A 17229-nucleotide genomic window follows, 5' to 3' on the forward strand; every position below is an offset into this window, starting at 1 on the left:
AGCCCTCACCAAACACCAAATCTGTCAGTGCCTTGGTCTTAGACTTCCCCACTCCAGAACTGAGAAAAATAAGTGTTGCTGTTTATAAGCCACCCAGTTAGTAGTATTTGAATGGATTAAGATACTGGCACTCTGAGAAGATTAAATAGAAAAATAAAGCAGAGAATACATCCATCTAAAGGGACACTCAGTATAGGCTCTGAGTGCCAGTAGTGATGAGAAATGGAGAGGATGCAGCAGCCAGGTCTTGAATCAAGGCGGCCAGCACTGTCACCACTGAACTACACTCAACTTTCCCTTAACAGCATCTGACTGGCCAGTGGCCTCCATTCCAGGGAACTGGGAATAGCCCCAGCTTGGATTTTAAAGTCAGACAAGTGGCAGACACCCACCGTGTTCTGCATCAGGGCCATCTGCTCCCTGTCATCCAACAGCTTCACTCAGTGGCCCACCACACTGCCTGCCCTGCTGCCTGGGGACCGACAACAACGTGAATATGTGGTTTGAGCATCAAAAAGCAGGCACTACTCAGGGCTCAACAGGACAAGGTCTACAGACATGCAGCAGATGATGGTGATGGGCTTGCACAGGCTCAGGAACAAATATACAGCTACCAGCAGGATCCTGCTACAGTTAACCTGTCATTGGCTAAAATGTTCAAAACAGCCAAAGGAAAACACAGATCATGGAAACCTCCTCACCACAATCACCTACTCCTCCAACAGTGTCCAATCCATCTTTGAAGCATTCTCTCGTAGCTCTCTATGTGATTCGAGAAGGCAACGGGATGGCCTCCCTCCCTCCTCTCTCCAAATAAACAAAATTATCGGGTCTCTTCTCCTCACCTCCCTCTCAGAGGTCAGTAAACATCACAGGCTTTATTGCTAGATCCCAAAGGAGCAGGAGAGGCAAACAACCCTTCACTTGACAACAGACAGCAGCAGCCAAGATGGTCTTCAGACCCTGCATATTTAAATCCCATGGAGAATCTGAGACACTAACTTTTTGCCTCTCCACCCTTATCCCACCAAAATGAAGGGCATGGATAATAGAAATAGGTAACTCAGGTACATGCAAACGATGCCTTTCCAGTGGAGTAAGAGACTGTATTTTAATTTGAAATTAACCTGGAACTCTGTGGTGCTATAGAACACCGAATACTTGTAATGTAACCTACCTCAGTCCTTAGCCTTCCAATCACTGATTCTAGAACACCCAACAGCCTTTCAGCCCTAAGACATTCCCCACATTTTATGTGACTCCTCTTGTAGTGATCTGAGAAAAGGACATGGCATTAACCACGTCAAAAGCTAAAGTTTCTGAAGAGGGGTATGCAGTTACCTTTTGACTTTAAAGATTCTCTACCCCCATCTCCTCCCACTCTAAACCTTTAGAAAACTAATATTCAAGTGTTACTAGCGAAAGAGTCTCTCTGATCACGTGTCTGCATTATATGAATGCACCATATTCTCTTTTTTTAATTATTATTTTCTCATCTGTCTCAAGATTTTTTTAAAAAGTCATTTGGCGACGGCACACTAGCTATGTTGCAGAAAAGAGTGCAAGTCTGCATTAAAAAATAAAAATAAGGACTGCACACCCTAACTTGGATCAGCAAGATTTGTCTGGATGTGCCAGGAGAAAAATTTTTTTTGATGTTCTGTGATTTTGCAGCCATTTAAATTTTATTAGCAATTACCAAGCGTGTTACCACTGACTATATTTTGCAGTTACAGCCAAGTCCTGGCAATGAGAGCATGCCAGAATGACAGGGGCCCAGGCAACCTGACCACACTCATTCCAGAAACACAGAAACATGACCCCTGCCCCCCAGCTCAGAGCTATTTCATTAAGATTCTCCCTTCGCAGGCAGAGAAAAGGCAGCACACACTGCTGATGATAATGAAGCTCTCTGGAAGTGGGGAAGAAGACCGGCGAGATGGAATGAAGCTGATATTTGTGCAAAAGAATTGGTTTAAAAGATGACTTTAAGACGACTCCATGCCACTCACTTCTCAGCTGGTGACAATATTGGCATTTAAATTGGTAGTTTCCAAGAAAGCAGTGGCAGGTCTCAAACAACAGCTGCTGTCACCTAGGAAGGACCAAGGGAGCTGGAAGGGGCCTGGTGGGATTCTTGCAGATGCCGTCCAAGTTTCCCTGTCACCACCAGAATAGGATCAGAATGGTAACAGCAGGGATATGTGATGGGAGATTTAACTAAATAATGAAACAAACTTTCTAAGAACTGGGGCATTTAGTCACTTCAGAAAATGAAACAGTCACTCTTCTCCTGGGAGTTACTTAATTGGATAAGTTCTTCTCAGTTTTTCTCTAGGCTCCAGGAAGCCTTATCTCAAGAGACTTGACTCAACTTCTTCCCAACCAGAGTCTTGGGTCTTCTGTCCCAGCTTCAAGGGAGGGAGCCCCGGGACCTCAGGTAGATAGTCTGATTCTTCTCACCCCCTGGGCAGTGGTTGGGGGTGTCAATGGGAACTCAACAGCATTGTAGTTGGAGTGGGGCTCCCCATCCTAGGCTGTCCCCCAGCCCACTCCTCAGAACCAGACTATGACAAGCTCCCCGGGTTCCATCTCCTGAAAATGGTTCAGGGAAAGGAAGGGGCTAAGTTTGACTTATGTGCTGTCAACCTGAACATCCACAGTATTTCTGAAACAGAACTGTCACCTATTAGAAAGGAGAACCTATGGAGCATCACCCAGCTCATCTTTGACACCTGAAGGAGCCTGGATCAAAAACTCTCTGGCAACCCTGGAGGCTCTCCCTTTTAGGGCACAATGCATCCCTGAGGAAGGCAGAAGATGGAAAGCATATCACATTAAGTGCCTGCGATGCAGCAGGCGCCAGCACCTTCATATGTATTTTCACCCTGACCCTTTTCACATCTGCTCCCATTTCCCAGATGAAGGAACTGAGATTCCAAGAAGAGAAGTGACTAGCTAGGGGCAGAGCTGGGACCTCCACACTGCCAGGAGTACAGCTGATATTGATGGAGTGCTTCCTCTGTGCCCGCTGCTGTTTGAAGGGTTTTCAAGGTTTCAGCTCATGTAATCCTCACAAAAATGCCAGGGGAGTTATGAGGAAACTGAGGCCAAGTACCTTGCCCAGGTCGCACAGCTCCCAGATGATAGAGCCAGGATTCAATCCTGGCAGTGCTGGCTGCAGAGCCAGGTCCTTCTCACTCTGCACCCTGTCTGCTATCCTCTAAGCACAGCACCCAAAGGAAAACATAACACACACATGGTGCATGGATCTGTTTGGAAATGTTCAGCACCGTTGGCTGAAACATCATATGCTAGCAATCAGAGAAAATTAGTGCATTTCATTGAATCCAAGATGCCACTGAGTGCAAAGCACGCCACTATTTTATGCACAACTAAGAAAGGAACAACTCTGCCAATTAAATTAGACTCTGTTTTCTTAGTCCATTGAAAAATGTGGGGGAAAAAAATGGGTGTCTCGGAATTTTAAAAACACTGGAGGCCTTAGAATGATCAAGATGGGGAAATACATGATAGATGCAGAATGGACATGGTTCTCTATGAGTGCAAAAAGTCACCTAATATCTGATTTCTCAAGAAAACCTGATAATCCTAACTTTTATGTGCAAGCTCTTGCTTTATAAACACTGGCAACTAATTCTTGTTTTTCGTGTCCTTGTGCAGGACAAACAAAACCTGACTGGGACCCCCAGTTGGAACCCTCCCAGGTTCCAAGCGGGGCTGGACAGCGGAGAGCTGGTGACACTGTGCTTAGTCCACAGCAGCCCCCTCCAGCCCCAGAGCTACTAAAAGCACAGAACTTCCACAGACTGCTATACACACTCACTAGCATTTAGAGTATCTTCACATTATGGAAGTGGCCAAAGGCAGGCATCAGATTACAGAAGAAAAAAGAGTACATCCAGCTGACTTTAAAAATATACATATTTATTTTATTTTCTCATTTGAATCAACCTTCTTAGGCATTCAAATCATTCCCGTTTTATTGACACACTTGGTTCTGTTCCATAACCACCATGCTACAAAGGCAGAGGTAAAACAATTAACAGCGATATTCCCCAAGTGAATGCAGTGAGCATCCACACAGCATGGGGACCACCAGGCAGCTGAGTTTGCAAAGGCCTCCTCCGGTGGTAGCTGCTGGTCACTGGGAGCTTCACCTCCTCAATATTTACCCAGTGTAGCAGGTTGAATAGTGCCCTGGGACCTGTGAATGTGACCTTATATTTGGAAATTGGGTCTTTGCTGATATAATGAAGTTAAGATAAAGTCATACTAGATTAGGGTGGGTCTTAAGCCAATGATCAGTGTCCTTAAAAAAGAAATTTGGACAAAAAAGCAAAGAGACACAGGGACAGAACCATGGGATGACAGAGGCAGAGACGGGAGTGATGCATCTACAAGCCAAAGAACACAATGATGGACAGTGTATTAGTCTGTTCTTACGCTGCTAATAAAGACATACCTGAAACTAGGTAATTTATAAAGAAAAAGAGGTTTAATGGACTCACAGTTCCGCATGGCTGGGGAGGCCTCACAATCATGGCAGAAGGCAAAGAAGGAGCAAAGCCACGTTTTACATGGCGGCATGCAACAGAGCTTGTACAGGGGAACCCCATTTATAAAACCATCAGATCAGACTGGATAAAGAAAATGTGGCACATATACACCATGGAATACTATGCAGCCATAAAAAAGAATGAGTTCACGTCCTTTGCAGGGACATGGATGAAGCTGGAAGCCATCATTCTCAGCAAACTAACACAGGAACAGAAAATCAAACACTGCATGTTCTCACTCATAAGTGGGAGCTGAACAATGGGTACACATGGACACAGGGAGGGGTACATCACACACTGGGGCCTGTTGGGGGTGGGGGCGAGGGGAGGGAGAGCATCAGGACAAATACCTAATGCATGTGGGACTTAAAACCTAGATGATGTGTTTGATGGGTGCAGGAAACCACCATGGCACATGTATACCTATGTAACAAACTTGCACACACTGCACATGTATCCCAGAACTTAAAATTTAAAAAGAACTTACCATGTAACCAAAAACCACCTGTTCCTCAAAAACTACTGAAATAAATTTTTTTTTAATGAAACAAACAAACAAAAAACTCATCAGATCTCATGAGACTTATTCACTCTCACGAGAACAGTACAGGAAAAACCCACCCCCATGATTCAATTACCTCCCACCAGGTCCCACCCATGACCACGTGGGGATTATTACAATTCAAGGTGAGACTTGGGTGGGGACACAGAGCCAAACCATATCAGAAAGCAAATCAGTAGAAGTGAGGACAAGGCAAGGAAGGATCCTCCCCTAGAACCTTCAGAGAAACCACGGCCGGGTCGACAGCTTGCTTTAGACACCTAGCCTCTAGAACTGTGAAAGAATAAGTATCTGTTGTTCTAAGCCACCCAGTTTGTGGTATTCTGTTACAGCAGCCCTAGGAAACTAATAAAACTGGAAAGATTTGGAGCACTTTGTACTTCTCCACCTAGTCTAAAATTACCAACATCTTCAAAAATCTACCAGGGGCCTTTAAGAAAAGTGTGAGTACAGTCAAATGCATGTTAAGTGTAGCCTGACAACCTGGAAACGTCCGTATGTAGGTGGGTGCCTATCAGATGCCCACCTGAAACTTCATGCTGTGATTCCAACATCTGAACTGAAAGTCCGTCCTCACCACAGGCCACGAGGCACAAAGAGCACATCTAGAGTGGCAAGAAGGAATCAGGAAGACAGTAATTTTTGCAAGTTCTAGGCCTACAATGCTGAAGGCCACAGGGAGTGGTGCTCACTTCAGGCCAGTGTGGTGAAGGTGGAAGAGACTACATACTCATGGAGGCTGAGAAGCCTGGGCGCTGAAGCAAAATATCGTCATTAAAATCCACTTAGGTGTTTAATTGTGCAGGGCTCCAGCAGAGCTGAGAACAGCCTAAGGCAGCCACTCTGAGGGTGGGCGCCTACTGCAGGTCCATTAAGACACAGGTCCCCATCTGAATGCAGAGGAGGTACCTCCAAGCTTCCTTCCCTGCAACCTCAAGACCCTGGCTCACCTCAGCCCCTCAAATGTTTGTTTCCTTCCCTTTTGTACCAGTTTGGGTGTCTGGCTGGCTCCCTGGAGCTCTAAGCTAAAAGCAATTTCATGCAAGCTCATGAATGTGTGTTCAAGACCGGACAGTGAAAAGCAGATGTTGACCTAGCAGATGATGGTGTTTCCATGGCACAGGCTCTCGAACTAAGAGCAAGAAAAGACCGGGTGTGGGAAGGGGAAGTGCAGGAGGGAGGTGTTGGGAACAGGGGAGTAATAACTCCCAGCATTGCGCTGGCCAGGAAATGTCACCAGCATATATGTGTTTGAGGGAATAGGGTCAGCTAGCATTCACTGAATGCTTAACTCACACCAGGCACCAGCTACAAGCCTCACATTAGCTCATGTCAGACTCACAGAGCTGATCTTCACCTTGTCTGCACCAGGAAACAATACCTATTGTTTAAATCCACTCCTTTCTAACTGGCTTAGGGCCTGGACACAGCGCTTACTAGATGTTTGAAATATCACCCCCGAAATATCACACCTCTGGGATAGGAACTGCTATTACCTCCATTTTACAGATGAGAAAACAGGTGCATGGTAAGCCCCAGGGCTGCACACGTCATAAATGGAAGCTGTGGGGAGAACTCAGTACTGTCTGGGCCCAAAGCTCCTGTTCTTAACCATAGGATTTATGGTTTTGAATTTAAGACTAAAGAAATTCAGTGAAGTGAGGATCATGCCAGGAATTAGGTGAGTCATTTAAAAACCAAATACAAACAGAATGACTCCATGAGAAAAGAGGCAACGCTAATATACATAGGTCTTGGATTTCCTCCATACCATAAGCGCTGTGAAAGAGCATGTCTTTTCATTCCGAAGTGTTTGATGGACAGATCTTTAAACCACGATGATATTCTCTAGACCCTTTGGAGTGCCAGTTATGTTTTCTGAGGCTCAGCTCCTTCAGAAGGCCTTTGGAATTCAGCCCTTAGCTAGCAGTGGCTTGCCAAGAACCAAGATGCGAAAAAAAACCGGACACCTCACTCATATGAGAAAGCAGTGGGCCTCCAGAAGGAACAGAGGGCGTGACTCTTCCCGAGAGGCTGGGCAGTAGGGGGTTAAGAAAAGGTCCACGTGGACTGGGCAGAGGCCGGCTTCTGGTGATGGTGGTCACTCCTTGGCTTGCGGGTGCCTCCCTCCAGTCTCTGCCTCTGTTGTCACATGGTCTTCTTCCCTCATATCTTCATATTATCTTCTTATAATGACAACATTCACATTGGATTAAGGGCCCACCCTACTCCAGTACAACCTCATCTTAACTAATTACATCCACAAGGACCCCCATTTCCAAATAAGGTCACATTCTAAGATACGGGGGTTCAGATTTCAACATATCCTATATCCTTTTGGAAGACACAATTTGACCCATAACAGTGAGATTCTTACTTGCAAATTGTTAAAGGAAAAAATGAAAGCAGGATGTCTGCACATGTCAGTCTGTTAGACAGCTGCAGGAAGCTATCATTCACTATATAATAATTTTGGGGGTTTGTTTTGAGATAAGGTCTCACTCTGTCACTCAGGCTGGAGTGCAGTGGCACAATCTCAGCTCACTGTGACCTCCACCTCCCGGGTTCAAGTAAATCTTGTGCCTCAGTCACCCGAGTAGCTGGGATTACAGGTTCCCGCCACTACATCTGGCTAATTTTTGTATTTTTAGTAGAGTCAGGATTTCACCATGTTGCCCAGGCTGATCTCAAATTCCTGGGCTCAAGGGATCTGCCTGTCTCAGCCTCCCAAAGTGCTGGGATTACAGGCGTAAGCCACCAAGCCCAGCCTATAATAATTTATTTTTTAAAACAAAGGAGATAGGTTGATAGTCGTGTTAGTTTGCTAGGGCTGCCATAACCAAGTACCACAAATTGGACAGCTTCAACCACAGAATTTATTGTCTCACAGTTCTGATGGCCAGGAGTCTGAAATCAAGGTGTTAGCAGGCTTGACTCCCTCTGGGGGCTGTGAGGGAAGGATCTGCTTCAGGCCCTCTCCTTGGATTGTAGATAGCTGTCTTCTTGCTACAAGTCTTCACATCGTCTCCCCTCTGTACATATTTCTGTGTCCAAATTTCCCCTTTTATAAGGACACCAGTCATATTGGATTAGGACCCACCTAATGACTTCATTTTTACTTGGTTATCTTTATAAAACCCCATCTTTAAATAAAGTCACATTCTGAAATACTAGGGGTTAGGACTTCAACACAGGAAAATTGTGGGGGAAGGTTGGGCTACAATTCAACCCAAAATGATAGTGCTGTACCAGTTCTGCTTTCTACACAGTGATGGGGAGACCTGAGCCCACTGCAGCTGCACACAGTGACTGACAGGCTGCCTCCCTAAGCCACAGCCCATCAGCCAACACATCCCCTTCTTTGAGAAACGACAGAACAGTCCAAGAGAAGAAGCCGCAAGCTCTATCCATCCTATGAAAGCTTCCTAGGCTGGGCGTGGTGGCTCACGCCTGTAATCCCAGCACTTTGGGAGGCCGAGGTGGGCGGATCACCAGGTCAGGAGTTCGAGACCATCCTGGCTAACACAGTGAAACCCTGTCTCTACTAAAAAAATACAAAAAACAATTAGCTGGGCGTGGTAGCGGGCGCCTGTAATCCCAGCCACTCGGGAGGCTGAGACAGGAGAATGGCGTGAACCCGGGAGGCGGAGCTTGCAGTGAGCCTAGATCGCGCCACTGCACTCCAGCCTGGGTGACACAGCGAGACTCCATCTCAAAAAAAGAAAAAAAGAAAGCTTCCTGATTTCCAGAGGCATTTTGTGTGTGGAGCCGGTATTAGGTGCCCTAGAGAAACAGCTGAATTCCTGGTAAAGCTTAGTAAAGGTAAAGGATAACTCAGAATCCAGCTTTTTCCCACATCTCTACTTGCCCTGTAGTGCGAGGTTAAAAGAAAATATAGGTGGCACCACCTAGAGGCAGAAGGCGAGGAAGATGCTAAAAAGGAAAGAGGAAGAGTATGGAGCCTGAACAATCTCAACCCCAGCTTTCTTGCTCTTTTATATTTCTTGGGGATCATTTGCCCAAACTTGCCCTCTCAACCCTATCTCATGGATTTCTGCCTTCGCACCAGAGCAATAATAACACATGTTCAAGAAATGGTCAGGAACAGTAAAAGCAAGTAAAATTCAAATCCCATTTTTGCACCTACTTTCCTATAGCTGGATTTGGAGATTCGTTCATATTTTATCATTTGACAAAGTCCTCAAATGTATCCCTCCTCCACACCTCCCCCCAACCAAACACACCCATCAAACATAAATGGCCAGGTCTGTAAACGCAAAGCCAAAGACATCAATCGGTGTAACTTTCCAAAGGAGAAAATGAACCGCCATGGGAAGAGGACCCCAAACATTCAGGATCCCCCCAACCACTTGGTTAGAACACAGACAGATGGCAGCTAACATCGACACAGAACTTAAGGCTCTTGACTCCCAGTCCCCTGTGGGTTCTGGAAATTTGGATTGCTGCTTTATTACAGAAGGCAACACCAATCAAAGGACAGTCTCTTCAAGGAAAACATTTCAGAAACTCCCGGGACTAACAGCCATGTAAATATTCATTTCCATAAGAAACCATTATCGATGTTTTTAGAATCTTTTTATAAAGCAGGTTCGACAGGATAATATGTCATGATAGCAGTAACATTCCATTTCAGCAGGGTAACAGGTAACTGGAGAAAAAGATTGAAAGCCCCCACTGGGGGTCTCTGACAGAAGAAGGTTATGGAGACTTATTTTCTGGGCCAACAGGCAAGCTCCATGGAATCGCTCTACTGCTCAATTTCCTCATCTGGAGATGACACCAGCCCTTTACTAATAAAGCTTCTGCAATGATCAAACGAATCAATAGAATGTAAAATGCCTGGGATAGTGTGGCCTAGAGGAAGCTCTAATAAGCTCTCCTCATAATCAGGACTTCCATGGTGCTTCCTCGTTTTTCTAAAACATTATCTTTATTCCTTTTATTTTAAAGCTATTTGGATAAAACTATCTCTGAGGGCATTCCACTAACTAAGAACAGAAATACACTCAAAGTGTCCCCAAATGAGCCTCTTCTATAGATTCAAGAGGCAGAAAATCTAATGTCTTAACTCAGCTGGAAATTAATTTTAGTCCATCAATAGGTATCTCACAAAAAAATAAAACTAGTAAGTAGAGGTAAGGGAAAACAATCTCGCTAGATAATTTGTTTAAATTTAAAAAAAGTAACCGTTTTCAATTATTAAATTAACCAGAAAAATATTTTTTAAAGATGTTACCCAGGGCTGCCACGACTAAAATAAAGTCATAGTTTTCACACATTGCCAGCAAACTAGTGCAAAACTTTAGCAAAACAAGTGGGCAGTTGGTGTCAAGAGCCAAGAAAAGGTGCCTTCCCTCTCACCCAGTAATTTTAATTCTGAGAATTGAGCCTAAGCAACTTTCTCAAAACAGAGGGGAAGTCATGTCCACCCTCCTGTTCACAAGTGAGCACTGTTTCCCATAGTGGAAAACTGGAAAGAAGAGAAATGCCAAATTATGTGTAAATAAACCATATTATAGCAAGTTAATGGCACTAAAAATGACAAAGAGGAAAATGGAGGAAGATACAGAAAAAATGTTAACAGGTTGAAATTGAAATGTTACATGAAAAAATGTCAAAATATAAAACTGTACACCCCTGGCGATTACACTGGGGAAAAGCCTGAATGAGAACTTCCAGAATGCCAACAGTGGATCTGAGTACATACGCTTTTCCTCCTTCTCTGCCCTCAGTTTTTACAATATGTGGTCTTATTACCTTCACGATAAAAATTTTTAAAAAAATTCTTCCTGTCTGGTAAAAATCCTTCCTGTGCTGTGGATACAGAAGAGCTGCTCACTGCCTCATATCCCACCATGACACACCTCTGCAGGCTCTTTCTTGCCCTTTGGAAAGGGCAAGAATTCTCTCTTTTTTAAGAAGCGTATTATCTTCCCAATGCCAAAGCTCCACAGGGCACTTGAAGTAATCACCTCTCTGAGGCGAGAACACTGCCACCTTCACTCGCCTCCCCTTCGGTACCCAGTTGTTCCAAAGAATCAGAGAAAGGGCTTCGTAGCTCATGAGCAAGACACAGAACCAGCTTCCCTCCCTCCAGGAAGGCGGCAGGAATTCTGCATCAGCCGTTCCAATCATCCTTGAAAAGGTGGTCAAGTTGGTCACCCTGGAGACCTCAGCTCTGTCCACCCTGGCTCTGGCTGAAACCATTGTATATTTCCGTGATCTGGTTAAGCATAAGTTCCTTAAATGATCCTAAACATTTTGATCAGCAGAAGTAAAAGTGCGGAAGAGAGTGAAACAGAAGAGACTGAAACACAGGGGGATGGTTAACTTACAGTGTGTCTACCTGACAGAGCATTAGGCAGCCTCCCAAAACAACTGTGAATCCTCAATATAGAATGTGGCCAAGGGCCTCTAATGTTAAGTAGAAAAAAGCAGGCAATTGAACCGTATTTCCCCATGACAACCACCAAATAAAATAGTTGGTACAGATTTAACCAATAATAGTTCATGTTTACAAGCCACTTACTGTATACAGGCACTGCGCTGCGTGCTTCATACAGGTTAAAACTTCACAACAGTGTTAAGTATCAGAAGCCTTTATTACCCCTGTTTTGGAGAGGAGGAAATTGAGGCACCAGGAGGTTAAAGAATTCTCTTTAATTCTCCCAAAGGCTAAAGTTTAGAACATTCTGGTAAGTTTCCCACGATCACACAGCCCCCTAAGGGGGAAGAAGGGCTCAGATTTTGACACAAATAGGCCTTCTGAAGGGCTCACACCCTCAAGTCCTAGGCTGGAAGGGAATATATAAGAAATTTTAAATGAAAGTAGAATTTGTTTTAGAAAAGGGACTTTTTCTCCTTCCCTCTACTATCTAAACTTTCTAATGTTCTGTTTTCACAATTTAAAGACAAAAAAAGAAGGGCTACAGAGAGAGGTTAATATACGTTTGGGGCACATGGTTTTTTAATTATGTTTTGCTCAAAAGACTACATAAATGCCACTCAAATCTCCACCACACTTGGGTGCTAAAGGTAGGAAGTCAGGAGAAAAAAATGAATGGAGAATAGCCAAGAATGAGCCTGTTCCAAACCAAACCAAGCAGCTCCAGGCAGCTGCGAGCAACATCTTTTTAAAAAAATATTTGCTCTCCACCATGTCTTCCCATTTGAGCATGAATTCTAAAATCATAAGATTTTGTGACAGGACACAGAATGTCAGAGATTGCACTAGTATCACACAGCTGCTACTGACAAAGCTGGGAATACAATTTAGGAATTAACTCCTTAACCCTGCGTTCTTTCGGAAACATCATGTCCCAAATATTCCCAGGTCAGCTAACAACAATCCGCATGTGCCAAAGGTCAAATATACACCATATCTCAAAAATGGTAACTTGGCACACTTGTAGAGTGTTTAATAAATCCTTAAAACCAGACAGATGACAGAGCTCACACATACTATGTCATTTGCTCAGCTTACTAATGTTACAGCTCTAGTAATTCTGAGGCCATGTTAGAAACAGAGAAAAGCTAAACTAGACGTAATACTTTTACAAAATAATTCTACAGGCCGGGCTTGGTGGCTCACACCTGTAACCTGTAATCCCAGCACATTGCGAGGCGGAGGTAGGTGGATTGCTTGAGCTCAGGGGTTCAAGAGCAACCTGGGCAACATGGTGAAACCCTGTCTCTACAAAAAATAAAAATACATTAGCCAGGCGTGATGGCGCACTCCTGTGCTCCCAGCTACTGGGGGGGGCAAAGTGGGAGAATCACTTGAGCCCAGGAGGTGGAGGCTGCAGTGAGCTATGATCATGCCATTGTATTTCAGCCTGGGCTGGAAGACAACAAACAAACAGTTCTGCAAAAATAAAAATTCACGCGTATAGTCATCATTTCAGAAAGGTCACATGCAACAAGCAGTATGAAGTATTCTCCCCAAAAAACACACCTCAATTTTCCCATCCCAGAAACTTCTCTGAAGGGCAGGAGCAGGCACTGGGGATACGGGACCCCTTGGATGGGCAAAGGGCCAGTTTCAGAGGGGGCAGCTTGCTCCAGAGGTATGTGAACTCCAAAGCCAGTGCCCCTTTCTGTGCGTCAACAGACGGGGGCCCCAAATTCTGGTCAGAGGTACCCCTTCCTGTGCGTCAACAGACGGGGGCCCCAAATTCCAGTCAGAGATATGTTAAAAATTCAAATGATTGGCTGGGCGCGGTGGCTCACGCCTGTAATCCCAGCACTTTGGGAGGCTGAGGTGGGCGGATCATGAGGTCAGGAGTTTGAGACCAGCCTGGCCAACATGGTAAAACCCCGTCTCTATTAAAAATACAAAAATTAGTCGGGCACAGTGGTGGGCACCTGTAATCCCAGCTACTCAGAAGGCTGAGGTAGGAGAATTGCTTGAACCTGGGAGGTGGGGGTTACAGTGAGCCAAGATCGCGCCACTGCACTCCAGCCCCGGGTGACACAGCAAGACTCCATTTCGGGGAGAAAAAAAAAAAAAAGAAGTTCAAATGATTAACCTGTCCTCAGCTGTTTCCTCAGCTGGCTTCCAGGGAGACAGCAGGCTCAGAGCCAGGACACACAGTTCTACTGTCAGACAGGCCACGTGGCCTGGTGCCCAAAGCACACGAAAGAGCCAGGAACCATCGTCTAGTCATGTGGTCTCAAGGCAATCCCCTGTGAGACAACACTGTGCCCACCACTTGTCAGTCATGTTTCCTACCTACCAGGGCACCCAGGAGGACAACCACACAGGGCACATGGCCAAGCTCACTCTGCAGAGACAAACTGAAGAGGAAGAGAAATACACCTCTGCAGGGCAGGGAGCAGGATCACTTGACACCACGGACCCTTTCAACTCACATCCCCGGTGCCTCTTTTCTCGTGGATGACCATCAACCCAACTCTCACACATGTTTCGGCGGCACAAAACAGGCAAAGGGCTGAAAAGGAGGTGGGGTGGGGAGGATCACAAAACCATCGGATCCTGGTGGTGCCCATTAGGAGATGATGTCCCCAGCAAAGGCTCAAGCCATATCTATTGGCAGAGAAAAGGGGATGGGAAAGCACGTTACTATGTATTCAGTGCCAACTCCATGCTGGATACTTGGTGGGATGCTATGCCTCATTTAATCATCAAGAAAATTCCATGGTGCTCTGTCAGATGGTCACCAGCATGGACCCTGGAGTCAGGCAGCCCTGGGTTCCCACGTCTAATGTGCCACTTGCTGGTTTTAAGGTGCTGCAGCCATATAACCTCTGGGATGCTCAGTTGGTTTGTATATAAAATGAAGGCAAGAGCGGGACTCCAGGGTAGGGATTAGTAGAGCCTGATGGTAAAACCTTCTGCTCTCTCAAAGCCTTAGCTCCACCTCCACCAAGATCCCTGTGTCTACACAGATCATGTGACACTGAGATGGAGATACAGCAGAGAAGCAGGACTGCTGGCAAGAGGCACAAAACCACCAGCTTGCAGCAGGCAGAGTGTGCAGGGTCTAAGCCAGCTCAGGACCGGCTCCCCTCTGCCCCAGGATGGCTGCCACCCCACCCCAGCAAAGGGCCAGGTCACTCACGGCACTCCTTCTCATCACTCTTGTCGAAGCAGTCAGGCAGCCCGTCACACTGCCAGGCGCCCGGGATGCACCGTCCATTGCTGCACATGAAGTTGCCTGGTATGTTGCACTCGTTGGTAAAGTTGTTCCCGGGGAGCAGCTGGCTCTCTGTTGGAGAGAGGGGACAGGTCAGATGGCACAGCAACAGTAGGGACCTGAGCGCCCCTCAGCTGAAAGGTGTCTGGTTCGGTATAGGTGAGACTTCTGGTAGGTGACTCAACCTCTCTGACCTTCAGTTTCCTCATCTGTGAAATGGACTAATAATCTGCCCCAGTCCACCTCCGGAGATTCTGAGAGGACTAAATGGAGAAATACAGGGAACAAACATACTTAAATGTTGAGCACAAAATGGGTGTTCACTGACTTTTTTTCTTTCTCCATCAAAGACTGGTTGTAAAATCCAAATGTTCTTTTCTGGCCCATCAGCAGTGATTAAAAATTGAAATTCTAGACAGGAGTGAGCACTGGACTCCCAATGTCTCCAACAGTAGGAACTGCAAGACCTTTCCAGGCCTCAGACTCTGTAGCCCTTACAATCACAGAATCCTTGAAGCTGGGCCAAGTTGGCAGAAATACTGGGAGATCATTTCGCTCTAGGAAACAGGAGCCCAGACCTATAAAACCAACCTGCCTGAGGTCGCACAGGTAGAAAAGGCCACACTGAATCTTGAACTCGGGATTTGTAACCTCCATGAGGGTCCCAAGGTCACGAAATTGCCTGCCAAGAGTTACTGGAGGCTGAGAACCAAGCTGCAAGTTCAGATTCAACTCCACTGAACATGGTCATAAAGTGCCAAAGTCCCCAACCCAAACAGCCAACTCTCAGGCTGGAAAGCAAATAGAGAAGGCCAGTGCTGTGGCGGTGGAGGTGGGCAGCGTGCTGAGTTCATCTACCAGTGGACCCTGGGGGCAGATTTTCAAGGCAGCCAGGATCTGATCGATCTGACCAGTCTGAGCCATTGTGATTAATGGCTGGGGGACAAGGAGCCATGTGAGTAAAAGAGTTTTGGGGAAAAGCAGGGAAAAAAAAAAAAAAAAAAAAGACCAGTCCTTCAGCACACCACAGCTCCAGAGCCTCCTCCTGAGTCATTCCATAAGCATTTACTAGACATTTATGACCAGATACTTGTGCTGTGTTCTAAAGATACAGAGATAAAGCCTAGGGCTTATTATACCTTTAGGCTGGAAAGGCACACACAGCAAAATAAGAACAGTGATGTCCAGACCTGCCTGGGGGTAGCAGGAGAAGAGAAGGGTCCATAATTCTCTTTCAAAAACCTTGCCAAGGAGAAGCATCTCTAGATCTCCAGATCCCTAACATCATATCTGCCTACAGGCCACTATCCTTTATGTGTGCTATTCTTTTTTACCAGGGATGCCCTTCGGCCTGCTGGGTCTCCTAGTAAATCCCTACACACCCTTAAGCAAACAAATATGTCACCTTTCCTCTAACGTGTTCCCTGGCTTCTCCAAACACAGATGAGCACTAACTCTGTAGTCTGGTGATAGTACCACTGGGGTGATACTAAAATTATTTTATAACTAGAACAAGCAGGCAACAACCAATTACAACGGACACCGTCACAGACAAGCAATACCCCACCGGCCTTGGTGCCATGGAATTTCCCTTGTAGACTATCTGCTGCATTATACAGAGTTAATAATGCACATGCATGTTTCATTACTGAAAATGAGCTTTCATCACTCACTGGAGAGCTCTAGGAGAGAAGCTACAATGAGGGGCTCTACCCTGCCCAACTGCCCACATCAGAACCCTAGAAATCTCCCTTGTCCCCTCCTCAGTCTATCAACTGTGAAATCATGTTCTGATAATGGCCAGTCCCCAAGTCTCCATTGCCACAGCTGCGACTTCAGCCGAAGCAGCCACCCTCTCTTACAGGGACTGCTACGCGGCACAACTTCCCAACTTGGTCTCCCTGCCTCCCATCTTGCCCCCCTCCAACCCACTCTCCCCTCTGTGGCCAGAAGGATCTGTCTAAACACCAAGTCAATCATTTCTTAACTTTAAAATGTCATTGAATGGCTCCCTGGTGTTCTTAAGATAAAGTCAAAATTCAAAGAAATCAAAAAAGATTCCTAGAAAGAGGGTAGCATCTACAGTGGATGTTGATATACACACAGAGATAAAAACTAAGCACCCCTCAGGTCTAGAGAACAGTGTCAGCAAAGACTCTGTGCAGGAAGATGTAGCCCAGAACATGGAACGACATGGAATTTAAAAATCATGCAGCTCTAATTGTTAGGAAATGCAAAGGTATTATGCTACTATTTCTCCTATTCTGCTGCAATTTCTCCTATCCTAGTGCAAAGTCGGCCATCCCTAATTAATCATGATGCTCTGTTCCACCGAGCCCAGAATCCATTAGAGACTCCCTCTCGAGACTGGACTCCAGAAAGCCACTAACAACCCCGAGAAGAACATGAA

General features: G+C 45.7%; 1 protein-coding gene across 2 annotated transcripts in view; it reads right to left on the reverse strand.

Moving 5' to 3' along the window:
* LDLRAD3 (low density lipoprotein receptor class A domain containing 3) overlaps positions 1 to 17229 on the reverse strand; it is a 287633-nt gene that overhangs the window by 180805 nt on the left and 89599 nt on the right. Inside the window, exon 2 of one of the 2 annotated variants that reach the window (XM_025355716.1) lies at positions 14745 to 14891. The exons of the other annotated variant lie outside the window; for it this stretch is intronic. Coding sequence (XP_025211501.1) covers positions 14745 to 14891 — 147 coding nt within the window. The remainder of the gene's footprint in view (positions 1 to 14744; positions 14892 to 17229) is intronic. 2 annotated transcript variants of the gene reach the window in all.

The sequence above is a fragment of the Theropithecus gelada genome, chromosome 14 (genome assembly GCF_003255815.1).
Source record: "Theropithecus gelada isolate Dixy chromosome 14, Tgel_1.0, whole genome shotgun sequence".
NCBI classification, from domain to species: domain Eukaryota; kingdom Metazoa; phylum Chordata; class Mammalia; order Primates; family Cercopithecidae; genus Theropithecus; species Theropithecus gelada.